Genomic DNA, 19,286 nt, shown 5'->3' on the forward strand with positions numbered 1-19,286 from the left:
GTAATAGTTCCTTTATTTGATGAAAACATTCTTTAAGAAAATCATATATTTCCTTTAGTAAAAATGGTAACCACAATAATTCCTTCTATAATCACTTAATTTATACTAGCTATATATACTCTAATATCGAACGGATAGCTACTTGTGTGAATCTGCCCTAAGCCCACAACCAAACAAGGAACAGGAAGTAAGGCGGAAAGCACACCTCCAACTGCCTATCGGATATTAATTATATAGAACCATGATGTATAAACTAAGGTATTATAGAATTAACCACTAAAGGTCCTTTAAGTTATACTGATTTAATAAAATGAATTAAACCCTTTTACTGATAAGTTTCTAGTTTAGCCTACTAAATGTTCTATCTGAAAAGTATGTTTTTGTACTAGAAAGCGGTATAATGAATTTGTATACTATGACCTGACCCATACCTGGTACTCCTTATGATTACTTGGTGTATACGGAATATATATATATATATATATATATATATATATATATATATATATATATATATATATATATATATAACTAAGATCGAATAGATAGTAGACTGGGTGCATCTGCTTTAAGCCCACAACCAAACAAGGAACAGGAAATGAAGTGGAAAGCACACATCCTACTGTCTGCTGGACCCGATTAATATATATCCCTGATGTATCTACCGAGAAATCATAAAGTTAGCATTATAGGCCCCCTTCTAACTGAATGTACTAAGACTCGACTGTTCTGTTTGTCTTTTGCAATGATGTAAGTTTTCCCAAGTTTAAGACTATCTTTACTAGAAAATAGTTTGCATTACCTTTTATGTGAGAAGATCACTATATGAACGTAATGGGAAAATGAAAGTATTCAGTAATGTTGTATAAAGTGACTACTGAAGCACTAACTACCTTAAAACCAGTTTGTTAATTAAGGTTAAAATGTGATGAGGTTATAACCATACTTGATTGACTAGTAAAACATGACGTTCAAGACGTCGAAATGGTATGACATTCGTCACCCGTAGACCTGCAGGTCCCACTGTAGCTAGCAGCAAGGTGTAGGATGGTCAATCCCGTATAGATCTATACACAAACTCACGCTCTCCCTCCAGGAGACTCTGGTTCCAAAACGTGACACAACAGTATATTGCCGTGACACGAAGTAGTGGCTCACATTAATGTTATAGTTTTTTTTGTATTAGTGTAGCATGTTCCTTTTGTTCTAGTGTATAGTATGTTTTGAACCCCTAAACTATACCTATTATATTTTACTAGTATGTTTGTTTTGAACTGTCTTTGATTTGTAGAAAGGACTCGATTATCTACTATATTATGATTGTACTTTAAAAATAAAGTTTTATAAACAACTAAGTAACATAACTTTAAAAGAGTTTTTGAAATGATTTGATCACTTATTAAAGCATAATAAATCCTTTAAAATGGTGTTTAACACAGATAAACATTTACACAATTATCATTGTGTTCAACTTGTATCCCCCCCCCCCTTAAAAGCATTTAAAACATTTAAAAGATTGATTATAGGGGTATGAACTCACCTTATGTGGGTGATTCAATTGAAGATTCCCGTAAGGATGAGAAGTTCCACAAATGAAGTCCCGAGGCATAAATGAGTCCTAACTGACATATATTGATACCTATATGTATATTATTAGTGTTTAGCACCACTAATATGAATGGATACACCCTTAGGGACTAGGAAACACTTGAAATGAAGTGTTACAATCACATCTGATTGACTAAAGGGAGTTTACGGCCAAAAGAAGGTGTGTTCACGGCCACACTTGAGTTTACGGCCAAGGGAGAGTTTACGGCCACAAGAAGATGTTTACGGCCGTAAACACTCCAAAATGATGCATTTTGGATCTTGATTCATGCTTATAAGGTTTTGGTCTTATGAGGATACAAGAGCTTCTAATGGATGACAAGATGACAGAAGAAATACTCACACATTGGAAGACTTTAAGGTGTTCACGGCCCAAGAACAAGTAAGTGTTCTTGGTGAAATGATGAAGATTTGAAGATCTTGAAGGAAAAGTGATGAATTCAAGGATGTTATCAAAGGGTTTCACAAGGTCAAGAAGGATATTAAGAAACAAATGGAAGAATCACTTACAAAAATGAAGAGAAATTGAAGTGTTCTTGATGATACTTGAGAGAGAAATGAGTTTCAGCCTTGAAGATGTGAAGAATGATGAAGAAATTAAGGAATATGATACTTAAAGGGAAGGGGTTCACGGCCAACATGGAGTTTACGGCCGTAAAATATTGTTTGGGGCCGTGAACTCCTTGTGATGGAGTTTCCGGCTCGATTGCAACTCAATGAACTTAAGCTAACACACCCCAATACACAATCCTTAAGTGTACTAGGCTTAGAACACTCAAACAGACCCCTAACCATGCTAAAAGATAGCAGAAACAAGTCTGACATTTGATTTGGATTGGTTGGCTTTACCAGATAGAAATTTCGGGTTGTCACATTTGCCGATGCGACTATGAATTGGCATACCTGCTTGGAACTGAAAAATACTTAACCAAAATCGACTTTGTTCTGCCAGAAGCTGAGTTGTTGGCTGAAGGACCCATCGATGAACCAATACTAGGGTATCTTTACAAGCAACAAAAGTCAAACAAAAAGGACTTCTTCCGGGTCCTCGACAAACACCTAGTTCCAACAAAAATCCTTCAAAAATTCATTAGTCGTACATCCCAGTCCGAAGCTCCTGAACATATCAAGGCAGAGTTTGTGAGTCAGTTACAATGCTACATTGAAGTCATGGAATGGTTGTATCGAGCATATGTATTTATCGTGGAAGAAGCAAACTGAGCTGATATGATTGCTACGTTCACTTAGGGGGAGACTGTTAGTACCTGAAAATGAACTTCTAGCAATCACCCAACATGTTCCGAGATCAGTCTTAGTTCCGAAGTGAATGGTGTTCTGGAGTCAACTTGTGATCCGGAGTCATATTGATGTCCGGAGTGAAGATGGTGTTTAAATGATGATGTTCCGAGATGGTGAAGATATTCAGAAACCAGTTTGTCCGTCTACATTTATTACTTTTTTCATTTTGTTTGATGTAATGTATCATAGGACTTAGTCTCTTTTGTCAACTTAGATAATCAGAGTGTCAGGAGTAACTCTTATATCCGGTGCTATGTATGTTTATGGTTAGTACGATGCAACTTATTCTCCTATATAAGGAACATTGAATGACAATATCAAATGACGGATTGTTCCACCAAAGATAGATATTTTCACATTTACTTCATTTGCACCTTTCTTTCAAATCATTCTTTCAAACATTCCTTGTGCTCATTTATTGTATTTACTTGATCATATTCATAGTCTTATATTTAATACTTGAAGTACTTTGTTGATTCTCATATTCAGTATTGACTGGTCTTACCAGACTTGACTGGAACTATTAATCTGAAGCAGACATTGATCTTAACCATTAACTCAAGGTTTGAGTTTTCAAGTCTTGTCCCTGCGCAATTAGATCCTTATTCTCACAGAAGTTATGAATTTTTACTTGGTATGGTAATTTGGTATGATATTTTATTTGCTATAAATAAAGTTAGTAAAATAATACAAACCAAAACTATGTCTATTGATGCCACAATTGATCTATTAAAAACTATGATGACATTTTTTAAAAAAATTATAGAAATTAAGGTTATGCCCTTAGTATAGATAATGTTAAGGCCATTGCATCGGATATGGATGTTGAACCTATATTCCCAAAAAAAATGCCAAATTATTAGAACAAAACAATTTGATGGAACTAATTGTCAAAATAAATTACTATCACCCGAAGAATTACTATCACCCGAAGAATCATTTAGAAACGAATATTTTATATATTGTTGATGTGGCAATTGCGTCATTAGAGAGTAGATTTGAGAAATTAACAAACTTTGAAAATATTTTTGGATTTTTATATGATTCAAAAGGTTAAAGTCATTGGATGATATTAAACTTAAAAAAAGTTGTACTATTTTTGTAAATAAGTTTACTCATAATGACTTATGTGATGTGGATTTAAATTTTTTTACGGAGCTTAAAGTATTACAAAAGACTTTGTCAAATGTTGTTATGTCATCGATTGAAATTTTAGAGTTTGCTAAAGGTAAAGATTGTTATCCAAATGTTTGTATTGCATATAGAATCCTATTAACCGTATGTGTTACTGTAGCATCAGCAGAAAGAAGTTTTTCAAAACTAAAATTATTAAAAATTTATTTGAGATCGTAAATGTCACAATAAAGATTAAATGGTTTGGCTATGTTATGCATCGAAAAATATTTGTTGGATAATATTGAACTTGATTCTATAATTGATGACTTTGCATCTAAAAAAGCTCGTAAATGTAAATTTCTTTAGTTTTTTTTTGTTATGTTTATGTATTAGGGTTCATAGCATGTTCTGGCATTTTAAATTATTTTTTTTGTGTATTAATAGTTGCTAAGTTGTTGGGTTTCCGGGACCTGAAGCCCTTTTTTTCCATAGGTGGGGAGTCCCCAGCCTTCAATTGTAAATTTTTTTTAATTAATAAAAATTTCCGAAGGTGCCGCCCTCCGTTACAAAAAAAAATAAGAAATAAATAAATTATAAGGGGCCCAATTTTTTTTTGCCCCGGGCCCTAAATTATCTAGGACCGGCCCTGCCTAACTCTTGTGGTATCTCGTAACTAGCTTATACATCAGTTTGATGTTAAAAATGCCTCTTGCATGACCAATTGTAGGAAACCGTGAATATGCACCCACAACCAAGATTTCAAGACGGTCGTTTTCTATACAACGTGTGCCAACTACGTCGGTCTTTATATGAACTCTAACATCCCCCACTACCATGGTTCTGAAACTTTATTGCTTATGTTATACGTCTTGCTTTTTCCTAGAGACTCTCAGATTCATCACTACTTATGTATCTTCAGTGGAACAATACTAAATACTTATCATTGTATGTTGATGACATTGTTTTAACAGCCTCGTCCACGACTTTACTCGACTAGATCATTTCTTCCCTTAGCATCGAGTTTTCCTTTACATACTTGGAAAAATCGCAACTACTTTCATAGGATATCAGCCACCATATTTGTCTCCATATATTTTCTTTTAGACTCATTATGCCATTAAGATATTATAGCATGTTAGGATGCTAAATTGCAAGCCTTGTTGCACACCGGTTTTCAAAAACTCCAAATTGGACACGTTAGGACCGTCAGTTAGTGATCCCACCGAGTATCATATCCTTGATGATATTCTTTAATATCTGGCATTTACCCGACCCGATCTCATATATGTTGTCCCACAGGTCCGCATCTCCATGCATGATCCCGAAGAGGCTCATATTATGGCGATTACGTGCATACTTTGATATGTTCGTGACACCCTCTCGTATAGACACCATATTCATACATCTCCTTCCTCAAATCTTATTGCTTATTGTGATGTTAATTGGGGCAGGTGCCTTACCGTACACCTATCTATTTCTAGTTATTGCATATTTTTAAGGGGTAACCTCAACTCACGGTCATCCAAAAACCATGCCTTCTATCCTCCTTTAGTTCTGAGGTCGGATATCGGGGTGCCACCAACCATAGGTGGATCCATTATGGATCCCCTCAAAAAAAATTTAGCAGTGTTCATTTTTTCGGAAAAATTCGTTTATGTTGCAGTTTTATATCGGAAAAAAATTGGGCTACCCTAAAAAATTGCAGGTTATTTTTAAATGGACCAAAAATACAAACTAGCCCAAATGGTCCAAAAATTTTAAGCCCACACCAATTAATTTATTGAAACAAAGAGGTATTAAGCCCAATAGTCTAATGAAAAAAGGACGTAATCGGTATCTGAATTGGATCGTCACTTCGTCAGTCAACTTCTCAATTGTCGAAGACTCGAAGTCGTCTTCTGCCTACTTCCCTTGCTACGATCGTCGACATCGGACATCAACCCTTCTCAATTGCATAATTCCAGCCACCTCCTCGGCTCCTCCTCGACTCTTCCATCACAATGAAACAAGTTAGTATAACCAAAATACTCATCCCTATTATGTATTTAGGTTAATTCAAATTCTAATTTTTTGTCATTATGTTTGAAAAATTAGAAATTAACAATTACCTTTGTTAAATTAGGGACTTAGGGTTAATACTTAATGATTATTAAATTAGGGACTTAGGGTTAATACTTAATGATTATTTGTTGTTGAAACTTGAAATCAAGTTATAGTTGATATATTTTTATTGTAGATTGCTATTTGTTCATTTGTTGTTGAAACTTGGAATCAAGATTATAGTTGATATATCTTGATAATTGATAAGTTGACTGTAGGTTGTTATTTGTTGACTATTGTTGAAACTTGAAATCAAGTTTATAGTTCATATATTTTGATAGTAGGTTGATATTAAAAGTTTTTTCAAAAGACATTTAGATGTTGGAGACAACAATGGTGAAGGAACTTCCAAAAAAATAGGGTTAATGAAAGTAATCAAGTTCCACAAACTAATCAACCAATGCCAAAACCACAAGAAACACAATCTAATGAACCTACTCAAGTTCCACAAACTAATCAACCAATGCCAAAACCAAAAGTGACACAATCTTTTTATTTGAATGATCTTCCTCCGGACTCGGGGGATAGGCCAAAGATTACATCTTATAATCCTAATCAAAGGGATGAAATAAGGAGGGCATATTTGATTAAAGGGCCTTGTCAACAAAAGGGTCATAGTTTTGAATATACATTATTTAGTAATAAGCCAAGACGTTTTGTTGTGCAATGGTTTACTGATTTTCCATAGTTAGAGTATAGCATAAAAATAAGAAGGCATATTCTTTTTGTTGCTACTTGTTTGGAGATATGGTAGGGGAACAAGGTGGAAGAGATGCATTTATAACCGAAGGCTTTGATAATTGGAGTAAAAAATGCTCATTCCGGAAACATATAGGTAATATTCAAAGTTATCACCATAAGGCCCAAGAAAAGTGTGATTTCCTATTGAGAAAAAACCAATCTATTGGTGAAGTCTTTCATAGGCAAACAGAACTTGAGAAAAGTAATTATGAAATTCGATTACGAGCTACAATCCGTAGTCGTAGATTTTTATTGAAAAATGCATTTACCATTTTGTGGATATGATGAGACGGAAAAGTCTAATAATAAAGGACTTTTCATTGAAATCTTATCTTTGAGTAGTCAAGATAATGAGAAGAATTTTAAAGTTACTTTAGAAGATGCTCCAAAAAATGAAAAGTTGACTTCTCCCACGATTCAAAAAGATATTGTTCATTGCTTTTCAAAAGAGATAATCAAGTTTATTTGTGATGGAAATGGTAAAGATGTGTTTGCTATTTTAGTTTATGAGTCTAGTGATGTTTCCAAAAAAGAACAAATGGCTATAGTTTTGAGATATGTTGATAGACTTGAGATTGTAAAGGAAAGATTTATTGGAGTTGTTTACGTATTGGATACATCTTCTTTGACTCTTAAAGCCGCCGTTGATACCGTATTTTCCAACAATAACTTGAGTATGGCTCAAGTGAGAAATCATAAAATATTTATTCCTTTAAATTTTAAAATACGATATTAGTTTTATTTTTATTTCTTATAGTTTTTTGTATTAATTTTTTTAAATATATAGGTGAGGGGACAAGGTTATGATGGACCAAGTAATATGAGTGGTGCATTCAACGGTTTGAAATTTTTGATTTTAAATGAAAACAGTTCTACTCATTATATACATTGTTTTGCACACCAACTTCAATTAGTGATTGTGGCGGTTGCAAAGAAACATGATGATATTGAAAAATTCTTTTAACAACTAGCTTTGGTGGTTACTGTCGTTTGTGGGTCTTGTAAGAGAAAAGATATGATACGAGAGATGCAAAAAGAAAGAGTGGCAGTTGAAATTGGTATTGGTGAAACTGAACCAGGAAGAAGGTTGAATCAAGAGATTTCTCTTGTCCGAGCTGGAGATACTAGATGGGGTTCACATTTTAGAACAATTGTAAGTTTGGTGAATTTGTTTGCAGAAGTTGTTGCGGTAGTTAAATATGTCAAAGAGGAGGGGTCTACTTTATCTAACCGTAATCAAGCAAAAGTATTTTGTCATATTTCAAGACACTTGATTTTGTGTTTATTTTACACTTGATGTTGGAAATTCTATGCCTCACAGATACATTGTCAAAGCATCTTCAAAAAAAAGATCAAAATATTTTGGAAGCGGCTTCGTTAGTAAAAGGGACAAAAAAAAAAGCATTGCTAGTTTTTAGAAAAGATGAGTTTCCACAAATTTGAAAGAAGGTAGGTGCTTTTTGTGAAAAGAATAGTATTGGAATTGTGGACATGTCGGAATATTATGTTACCCCACGCAAGCGTAGGACCAATAAGACTAATCAACATCATTTTGAAGTTGTGATTTTTAACACGATTTTAGATATGCAAATTCAAGAATTTGGGGATAGATTTAGTGAATTTGGCACAGAGTTGATGGAGAACATGGCGGTTTTGAGTCCTTGTGACTTATTTTCTAGTTTTGATAAAGCAAAGTTGTTAAAGCTAAGCGAGATATACAAAAACGATTTTGACGATTCAGAAAAGACGCAACTTAATGGGCAACTTGATATCTATTATCACTATTTGCTCCACGATGAGATATTTTTCAAATTAAAGGGAATTGCAGACATCTCTCGTTTGTTGGTGGAAACCGGGAAACACCTCTCTTTTCCTTTGGTTTATAGATTATTAAAACTAATTTTGGTTTTGCCCGTCGCAACCGCAACCGTTGAACGGTGTTTTTCTGCAATGAAGTTCTTGAAGACCGATTTGTGTAATAGAATAGGTGATGATTTTATAAATGGTGCTTTTATTTGTAGTGTAGAAAAGGAAACACTAGAGAATGTTAAGACTGAAAATGTAATTATTTGCTTTTGTAAAATGAAAGAGCGAAGATGTGAACTTTAAAACGTAACTTTGTTATAGAAGTTGAACATTATATCTATTGAAATTGAGGTTTTTTTTTTCTTATTGTATATTATAAAAAAAAAATAATAATAATAATAATAATAATAATAATAAAATACCTCTTTACTTTTGACCCTGGCTCCCGCCATAGTCAAGGTATGTTGGCTTCACAATATGTTACGAGAACTACTCTCATCCCCACCCAAGGCAATCATTATCATTATCTAATATGATTATATCAATGTGATCTATATGTCTTCTAGCTCGGTGCAATACAAACATACCAAAACACATTGATATTGACATCCACTCGTTGTGGGTTGCATCCAGGTTTTCGATGTGTCATCTCATCACAATCGTTGATATCTTCAATTAAGGGCTTCCATCAAACATTATTCTATGAATTTAGGACCAATTTAAATGTTCGGTCTAGACACCCGATCAAATTATGAAGGAATATTAATTTTATATATATGATATAACCGGCCCATTCAGGTCCAGTTTGTTTTTATTTTCCTTTGGCCCATTGTATTTTGTATATTTATAGTGAATTAATGGAATATGAGATATATGAGAATATATAATTGTTTGATTTTGATTCAAATTTTTTTCCATTGCTTTTTTACGTATTGTACTTTAGGATCTCTAGTAACAACTTCCACATACAAACTATAAAACTTAGAGTAATATATATCGAGTGTATAAAGACTTTGTATGTCCCTCTATAAATTAACAAATCATATTATATTATAATGAAAATATTTTTTCTATCACGAATTAGAAATCTTTATAATATTTCAATTTTCAATTTTATATAATTAATCTATTAATTTAAAATATATTATTAAATATAAAATATTATTTTATTATTGGTAGACTTTAAAAATTATAATTCTTATATATTTATTTGTTAATTTAAAATTTTATATTAAATAAAAACCATAAATCAAAATATAAAAGAAACTTATATATATATATATATATATATATATATATATATATATATATATATATATATATATATATATTCAAATAATATTTTTCAAAATAATTAAAAACATTAAAGAGTAAATTACACGAATGGTCCCTATGGTTTAGGGTAATTTGCACGTTTGGTCTCTAACTTATTTTTTTAACTCGAAAGGTCCACGCTTGGTCTCTGTTTTACCTAAAAATACTATTTTGCACTTGATTTTTTAATTTATTTAAATAAACACACCACAACCCTATCCCACCCCTCACCTTACCTTACCTACCTCATCATTTTCCCTATTTAAATAATAGTTTATTTAGGTAAGACATGGAACAAATGTGTAACAAAAACAAATAGAAGGACCAGACGTGTAACAAAAACAAACAATAGGGACCTTCCGAGTTAAAAAAATGAGTTAGGGACGAAGCACGTAAATTACCCCAAACCATAGGGACCATTTGTGTAATTTACTCAAGATTAAATATTATAAATATATAACCACAAGTCAAATTAAATAAAAAAATATAAAAAAAATTAATTTTATTATATATCATTTTTTTCCAAATAAATGGTTTTTAATTAAATAACAGATAACGGTTAGTTGCGTTAACTTATAAACAATGGTTCATAAATCAATTAATCAGCATGATCGAAATTTTTAAAAAAAATTTAATAGATAAATAATTCTAAATTAATCAATTATAACGTTAAATTATAATAGTAAATCGAAAAAAATGTTTAGTTTTATTTAAACGCAAACCATGTGTAGATGTTATCAAATGATATTATTCTGATATATGTATATTTTGTAATATTGTTTAATTTTATTACAAATTTAGATATCAACTTAGTGTAATTAATGTAATAGTTAATATTTTATAGTTAATCTCTTATTATTTTCGATATGCAAAAATTTTAGCTATATATAGTTTTATTCTAACATAAGGCACGATTTTCGTCTACTAATAATAATGATAACGTAAAAGGTTTTATATGAACGTATATATTCTTCAACAAATTAACAACCGACATTTAGTGCTCTATACTTTTACTACTTAACAAAGTAACAAAATTAGATTGATGACTTATGCTCTGTGGTTGTTTATTGCCACGTATATTAACAAGAATGCATCGTTATTCAAAGATTTGTGTTTGTGTATTACCCTTGCCAATTAAAAAGAATATATTAATATTTAGAGCTTTATAAATGTGTGTTGGCGGAAAAAAAAAATAACTAGAATACCTTAACGTTTAAAGATCTTTAATCCTGAGAGTTCTTCATTAAATTAGCAAGAATGTATTGATTATAAAGTTAAATACTATTTAAAAACAACAATATTATAGCTCATATGAAAGTATATTATTACAATCAAATCGAAAGAATTGTATATCAAGTCAGGATGGCCGAGTGGTCTAAGGCGCCAGACTCAAGTTCTGGTCTTCGAGAGAGGGCGTGGGTTCAAATCCCACTTCTGACATTCAACTTTTTTAATGCATTTTCACTTTTAAACTACTTTTTATTTGTTAGATTAGGTGCCCTCAAGATTTACTTGTGGCCTACTGACCTTATTGTATTATGGTTATCTTCTATTCACCCCCTTTACCTTTCGTTATAATCTATTTGTTTTGTGCGAAGAAGCTACAATGTCCCTCCATGGTCTCTAACTCACCCATATCTCAACTGAATTCTTTTCTCAATATTGGTTGTGACTCATATAGGTCATACATCTTCCTTATCATTCATCTCTCATTTTTTAGATGCATTGCTCTAATTGAGCCACACTCTAGGCTCTCTTAACTTTGCTCGCTAAAATGAAAAATCAAATTTAGTAAACCAAACCCTCGTTGGAGAAGATAAGGTTTACAAATTCACACCTCGCTAGTCCTTTGTGGTATTTATACCAAGGTTTTACTAATGGGTCAAGTTTTATATATATACTAGATAATAGATAAAGCTCTTTTTCTTTCTTTCAATTTATACATTTATATCGTTTAGTATATGCTTTAATTTAACTTATTCATTTTCCAATGAGATGTATTATTACTATTATATAACAAAATACTTCACATGTAGAAATGATGGAACACTGTCATAGCTTCTTTTTATTTTAGGCCTCCTACGAGTCGAGGTTTCCGACACCCATTGCGAGCAGACTAATCCTCAGGAGACTACCCGCTTCGCGAGTAACCCAAAGTCATCGCGGGTGAACCTCCGTGGTCACAAATAGATTTTGCTCATCCTTAGATTAGAACTTGACCTCCAAGCATTTGATCATATTTGGAGTAAGCTACCAACTCAGCGCCACTCTTGTGGTTATGTGTAATACCCAAAATTTTACAACCAATTTAAACTTTTTAAAAGCCTTTCCAACCATTAAAATCATTACAATTTTGTTTCAAAATGTATAATATCAGAGTTTTTCCCCAAAAACATAGACAAAACATGAGGAGCTGTACGATCACGCCTTCGCCTTGCCGCGATCCCCTGATGTACCTGAAACAATAAACTGAAACTGTAAGCCCGAGAGCTTAGTGAGTTCCCCCAAAATACCCATACCCACAACAATACACATATAATCATAACAGCATACTATGGGTCCAGTCAACCATCGGGTTGGAATACCCCAGGCCCTCAACCAACAGGTTGAAATGTCAACACACTATGGGTCCAATCATCCTCGGGATGGAATACCCCAGGCCCTCAACCAACAGGTTGGAATGCCCCGGTTCATTGGCATCCGCACAAAGCAGGTAAACCTCGACCGCCAACAACATGTGCACATACAACAGATAATCACACAACAGTCTATAGACAGAAACTGATCTAACAGATTATACCACATAGCACATAATACTATCATATCTACCAGGATACCGATCTAACAGATCATACCATATAATGTCATTCTACCCTCTAGGATACCGATCTACAGATCATACTACCTAACGTAACCATATAACAATTCAAAAGGGTCGGCCTTGGTGCCTTAGACCCTTGAGTATAGTGAGGATAACTCACCTCGCAAATGTCGACCCGGAAGATAAAACCCAACTCTCGAATCACTTGGCACAGGCTCCACCACCTAATACCATAGCACAATATACTCATAAGTCCTTAACCTTATAAGGTACTCCATAACTCACTAGTCAACCCCTGGTCAAGGTCAAAGTCCTCAGTCAAGGTCAACAGTCCATGTTGACCTTACTCGCCGAGTACCCTCGGCTACTCGTCGAGTTCCTTGAAACACTATCCCACTCGTCGAGTCATCGAGGTGACTCGTCGAGTTTCTCCGATTCTCGACCAAACCCTAAGGCCACCCGTCGAGTTTTCCTTTTTGCACACGACGAACACACACACACATTCATAACTTGGGGAAAACTCATCCGACTCGCCGAGTTGTTCTTCAACTCGCCGAGTCTTATGGTGATCTTCATCGGACTCGCCGAGTTGTTCATCCAACTCGTCGAGTCCACGGCCATCTTCATGTGACTCGCCGAGTCAACCTTGCGACTCGCCTAGTCAATTCAGTCCTTTTCCATACAGACTTGTTTTGAGCTATGCAGCGGCTCCAAATCACAGATCCAAGCTTCTAAGGCATGCTTATCACGTAAAGTTGCAAGCTTTACATGCATGCATGGCTATAAGGACTCTAAATGCCTATTTTAAGTTCTTAATGGAACTTCATGCTCAAGAGGGACCTTAATCATGACCAAAACTGAAACTTTATGCTTATAGAATCTAAGGAGGGTCCAGATCTGAAGTTACAACCTCAGATCTAGCCCATAGCTCATCTTTCCAACTTAATATCTCACCAAAAACCCTAAAACTCAACCAATAGAAGAGATTCACAAAGAAAAGGCGATTTGGTTACCTCTAGAAGATGATAACTGAGATAAGAGTTGATTCCCACACTCTACTTGCTCCAATCTCCTTCTCCTCTAAGCCTTCCCCCTCCAAGGATCCTCTCTTCAAGCTTCAAACACACAATGGGCACACACACACACGTATTAGGGTTTTAAGGGGCTCTCAAAGACTGCAAAGAGGCCATAGGAGGCTTATCATTCCTTAAATAGGGTGCAAAACTCCGAGATTTAGGGTTTCACCTGCCAGCTCCTACTCACCGAGTCCCTTAATGGACTCGTCGAGTAGGTCACTAAACATGCGTTCCAACCCCGCTGCTACTCGATGAGTAGGGCAACCAACTCGTCGAGTAGGACATTAAACTAATTAACCTTTTATTTAAATCCATACCTAGAATCGGGGCGTTACATTATGGGTTAAATTCTTTTGTGTTCTTATTAGTTTGATATATTAGCTAGATACTAATACTATTATATTACTTTTAATTCATGTAACAATGAAACACAACTTCACATCTATGTATGAACAACATATTATATAGTTTTTTTTGAAGTTGTAGAAATTATATATATATATATATATATATATATATATATATATATATATATATTACTCATTTAAATTTTACTATTAATAGTGCAAAATCAGATAACATAATACATAATGGATTAAGAACTTAAAAGCATATTATGGATGATGTTTAATTGTAAAACATACATGGTTTTAATGTTGCTTTTGCAACATATCATACCAATAAGGGTTATATAATGATAACAATTTTGAAAATCGCATTGGGTTTTATAATTATCATTAATTTGGTCAAAATTAATTACAAAAATTTCGAAAAGCTTAAGCTCTTAGAGGTGAGCGCAGTACCGAATCAATAGTATCGAGAACCAAAATGATCAAGATGATGGTACTGAATTTTTAACCGAATATGATGCATCGATACGTCGATCCTAGTACCCTTCAATATCAAACTTTTGAAAAGTCCTGACTAGCCATGTTTGAGGCTCTATAACTCAATCAATATTTATCCGATTAAATTGATTATTTACGTAACTTGTATCCAAGACAACAAAAGTATGCACGAAAAATAATTTAGCGCATTCCGAGCTCGTACAAACAGGAAGAAGCCAAAATTTTAGGATAAGTGGGGCTTGTATATATTAAAATTAAATCTTTACACTAGGACTAGAAGTATACTTTGATTTTTGAAGTTGGCATGGTCCAAATTCAATATATAATCATCTAATATCATCACATTGGTGACTTGGATAGCTTTAGATCGAAAGTGGTACTCGTGATCACGAATCAAAGAATCTAAGTTAACCTCTCTTAAATTTGAAATATCATTTTTTTTTCAAAATCAACATTAATTAGCTTTTTCATATTACTATTCCTTTCAGATTGTGGGCATATATTATGAATATCTACCATAATATTATCACTAACAAGATGTGGTTGTAAGTCGTGAATATTTTTTTTCGTTGGAAAAAAAATCGATAGTTCTTTTCTTGCTCGTGTTTACCTTATGATTATAAGAATTAAAAACTCAATCATAATATTATCATCCTTTACAAATTATATTGTTCAAACAAAATATTTTACCACAAATTACACAACAGTTAAATATGTATTACTAGGTTTAAACACGTGTACCACACGGTTGATTAAAAAAAATTGCACATAAATAAGTAAACAATAAGGATTTCTAAAATGGTATTTCCCTAAAGTAGTGACATTTGGAGATGAGCGTGAAAATTATATAGTTTTGACCACAAGAAGATAAACAATGTGTCAATATTTTTATAATTGGAATAAAAAAGTAATATTACTACGAGTTTTAGAATTATGTAAAAAACATTTCCAAATTCACATGAAACATCTACAATGCATGAAATATTTGTGATTGGATTAATAAATTACCATGAGCGTTTCTCACCAGGAGTTCATGACCATTTGTTTTAAAATCCATCTGTACACTACATGATCTAGGTTAGATACACGAGTCAGTTACAGGAAATATTAAATATTATTGAAATCGTTAACTTTTTTCTCCATATTACTATCTAACGGAAGGTTATCTAGTGATTTCATAATGATAAAATATATTCTTTTCAATACAAGAATTAAAAAATGTACTACAAATTTTTTTGGATTAAATACAATAAATAGCAATGTAATTTCAGTTCTTTCATTTCTTCCGACTAATACAACTTTACTAAAAAATAATATAAGTGTCATCCAAATACAAAGCAAATGTTCAAAACTATAATTACGAGGAATCTTCAAAATATAATGTTCGAATAAGATAGAACTGAAAGTGCAATACTAAAACAGAAAAAATTAAAATAGTTTATAAATCACAACCATGAAAAGCTACCACAAACTCCACTTGAACCTTCTTCTAACTGCTTTAACCTATCAAAAGCGCAAACTGTTAGCAAAACAAAAGAAAATACACTCCGAGATTCTTAGCCCAAAAATTATCAAATTACCTTCTTTCCCTGTTGCTTTCTTTTTTCTTTCGTATGTTTTTCTTCAATCTATGACCTCGACATTGAAATATAAAGGAATAAAATTAGCAATTCAAACTAAACACAAAAGAAAAACAGGACATCCAAAATATTAAAACCTAGTACATATGATATACCTTTGTATATAATAATAGGTTATATTATATAGAGAAAGCAGAATATATTTTCTATGTTTTAATATTTGGATGTCTTATTATTAAAAGTGTCAACTAATTAAATTATTATACTCTTTTTTATGGTTTAAGAAAACAACTTTTCTAGGTTTTGAAAAAGGAAAAATATAGAGAAAGCACAATATATTTTCTCCATTTTATTGATTTAGTCACTTTGCTATTTCTTTTAGTGATTAAAATATTATGCTTTTTTTCACCGTTTAATAAAGAGAAAATTCATCAAATGACCAAAATGAGGGGGTGTTTGTAGCAAATGACCTAAACTTTAGCTTAAAGTTTTTGAAGGGCTGATTAAATTTGTTATAAAAAACTACGACTTAGGCATCGAGTTGATAACTTAGTTTAGTAATTAGACCAACATTTAGGTTGCAATCCTATATGTTTCTTCCTTGGCAGTGGCAAGTAGATATTCATGGTGGAGTCAAAGAGGGAAGATAAGAGAAATAAGATGTACCCTAGGTAATGGAGTCTTTGGTGTAGAATGATGCAATTGGTAGATTCTTAAAACATTGAAAGAGTTAGTAAGATAGAGCATTGAGAGTGTAAGGGGGGTGAAAATAGGCTTACAACTATATCAGATACAAACAAAATCAACAATTATTATCTCTCAACCTTATGAACCCATTTCCTCCTTACAATTACAGTTTAATTCTATCACCTAATCCAAGCAAATTACACTGTATATACACATTTAGTCACAAGAATTTTGCAAATATGATATAAACATATGAACGGATCAAAATATATGGTTTCATTTTGACATTGAAATAATAATGAAAAAAAACTAAATTTGAAACAAAGGCTATTTATGTGAAACCAAGAACATAAAACCATAATTACTGGAGAAAAGTCCAATACATCTAACCATGTGAAACCTCTACCAAATATATGGAATAAATAAATAAAACCATAACACCTACCAGTTTTCTTCATAGTAGCATTTGATTTAGCTTATTGGTGGACCATAATTGAAGAAAAACAGGGAGCTTCATCAAAAATTAGATACATACACAAAAGCATAAGAACACCAAATCTCCTTTCATACTCCATTTGAAATTAGTAAAAACAGGGAGCATAATATAATGGTTACCTCATATAAAGTGCATTTCCTCATACTCCCCCATCATTCTGGTCTACCCACTCAGACAATTAGAATTCAAACCTCAAATCTAAATTTTTAGGGAATACTGAAGCCTTTTTCCCCTTATAAACTTTCACATTTTGCAATAGCTCCGGCTGAAAAATAAAAGAAAGTGTGATTATATGTAGAATAACACAAATGATTGCTTATAATTGATATATAGCTGAAGAAAAAAATTCAACAGGCTGTTATGAAGCACCATATCTGACCTAGTGCAAGTTTTTTGAAGCCCAAACCCATATAGATCTACATCCCCTTTGCAGATGCTGGATCACTGGAAAACCATTGGTACCATCATGACCTAAGTTTACACAGTATCACATCTATTTAAGCCGAATCGAACGTTTCTCTTACCCTTTTTTTTTAAATTTCCAGCAAAGAGATACACACTACATCTATGTGAATGGAATCTTTGTAGTAAAGATGTAGATGAGATGCCTTGAACCACAACCCCCACTGCAAATAAAAAAAATTGCACCTGTTAAATCTCTCAGGGTATGGGAGCGACGACAATGCGATTTCGGATTGAATGAGATCTCTAGTTTGTAATCAATTAAGATATTGATTCGCGTCTCTGCTCAATTTCTAACACAAAAATAGGGTTCAAATGAATGGGTATAGAACTGTACTCGTATAAATAAAGAGATTGATAAATAATTTTGGAAACGATTATCTTCAACAATCTAAGGGATTTGGGAGCTGATTTATTGCAAAGAAGTTGGAAACACTTAATTGTTTCCAATGCAATAGCGAGAATGAAGACAGTTGGGGTACTAAGAGGCACAAATGGCATTATCAAAATTTAACTTGGAAACTTTGAGCGGGAAAATTAGTCTGGGAGGGGCTTATCAATTGCCATGTGGCAAATAAGGTTTTATTTATTAGATTAGGGCATTTAACTAATAAGAATTGAAAATTACCTTTTCTTGAAACTGATGTTGGTAAAAGACGGTGCCGATGAATGTAATTGCATTAGCTCTTTGCCGATGATTTGTAATTGCCGATTTTGCAATAGCCGACTTACGGTAGGTATGTAACTTTGTTTTTTATTATGTGCAGGTAATTCTTTATTATCCGATACAAAGTTAAAGAAATTGGGCAATAGAGGGGGCTGGTGGGATTAGGATGATTTTTTATTTTGAGCTTAAAACAATTAAATGAGATTTATTACTAATACTATATGAGAAAATAATCCAAATAAGAGAACGTTAGGGAGGAAGTGCACCCGCTAGTCCCCTTACTCCCTCCGCCCCTACGTAGGAATAAATTATGAGGAACATAATATGGTCATAACAATTACAAAAGCTAAAATAGTCCAAATATATATGTTTGAGGCTTTTTAGTTTAGCTAATACATATCTAATTAGATTGTTTTTAAGCCTACCTCGTAACTAAGACATCAATGAATATGCAAGAAAAAAAGCAGCTCATATCGATCTCATACGAAAAAAATTATGAAGGTCAGGATATGATAAAAAAAAATAAAAAAAGGTTGAAACAGCCCCAACACCCATGTTTGAGGCCATGCACTAAAACAAATACTTATACAGTTAATTTGATTCTTGGGCTTAACGTGTACTAAAGACTGAGAATAATGTGTTAAAAGAATTAACACATTTGAAGC

At 32.9% G+C, this 19,286-nt stretch overlaps 2 protein-coding genes and 1 non-coding gene across 3 annotated transcripts; all 3 read left to right on the plus strand.

Moving 5' to 3' along the window:
* Window positions 1-7,123: 7,123 nt before the first annotated feature.
* LOC145106602 (uncharacterized) lies at window positions 7,124-8,307 on the plus strand. Its single transcript, XM_079043563.1, has 4 exons — window positions 7,124-7,549; window positions 7,652-7,703; window positions 7,836-8,096; window positions 8,186-8,307. Exons 1-4 carry the CDS (start codon window positions 7,124-7,126, stop codon window positions 8,305-8,307), a joined length of 861 nt encoding a protein of 286 aa, XP_078899689.1.
* Window positions 8,308-8,355: 48 nt separating this feature from the next.
* On the plus strand, window positions 8,356-8,973 carry LOC145106603 (uncharacterized). The gene has a single exon (XM_079043564.1). The coding sequence runs from the start codon at window positions 8,356-8,358 to the stop codon at window positions 8,971-8,973; it is 618 nt and encodes a 205-aa protein (XP_078899690.1).
* Window positions 8,974-11,340: 2,367 nt separating this feature from the next.
* On the plus strand, window positions 11,341-11,424 carry TRNAL-CAA (transfer RNA leucine (anticodon CAA)). The gene has a single exon. It is a non-coding gene; the product is annotated as a tRNA-Leu (tRNA).
* The last annotated feature ends 7,862 nt before the right edge of the window (window positions 11,425-19,286 follow it).

Source organism: Lactuca virosa, chromosome 4, assembly GCF_052849685.1.
Source record: "Lactuca virosa cultivar CGN04683 chromosome 4, Lactuca_virosa_CGN04683_v6, whole genome shotgun sequence".
Lineage (NCBI taxonomy): Eukaryota > Viridiplantae > Streptophyta > Magnoliopsida > Asterales > Asteraceae > Lactuca > Lactuca virosa.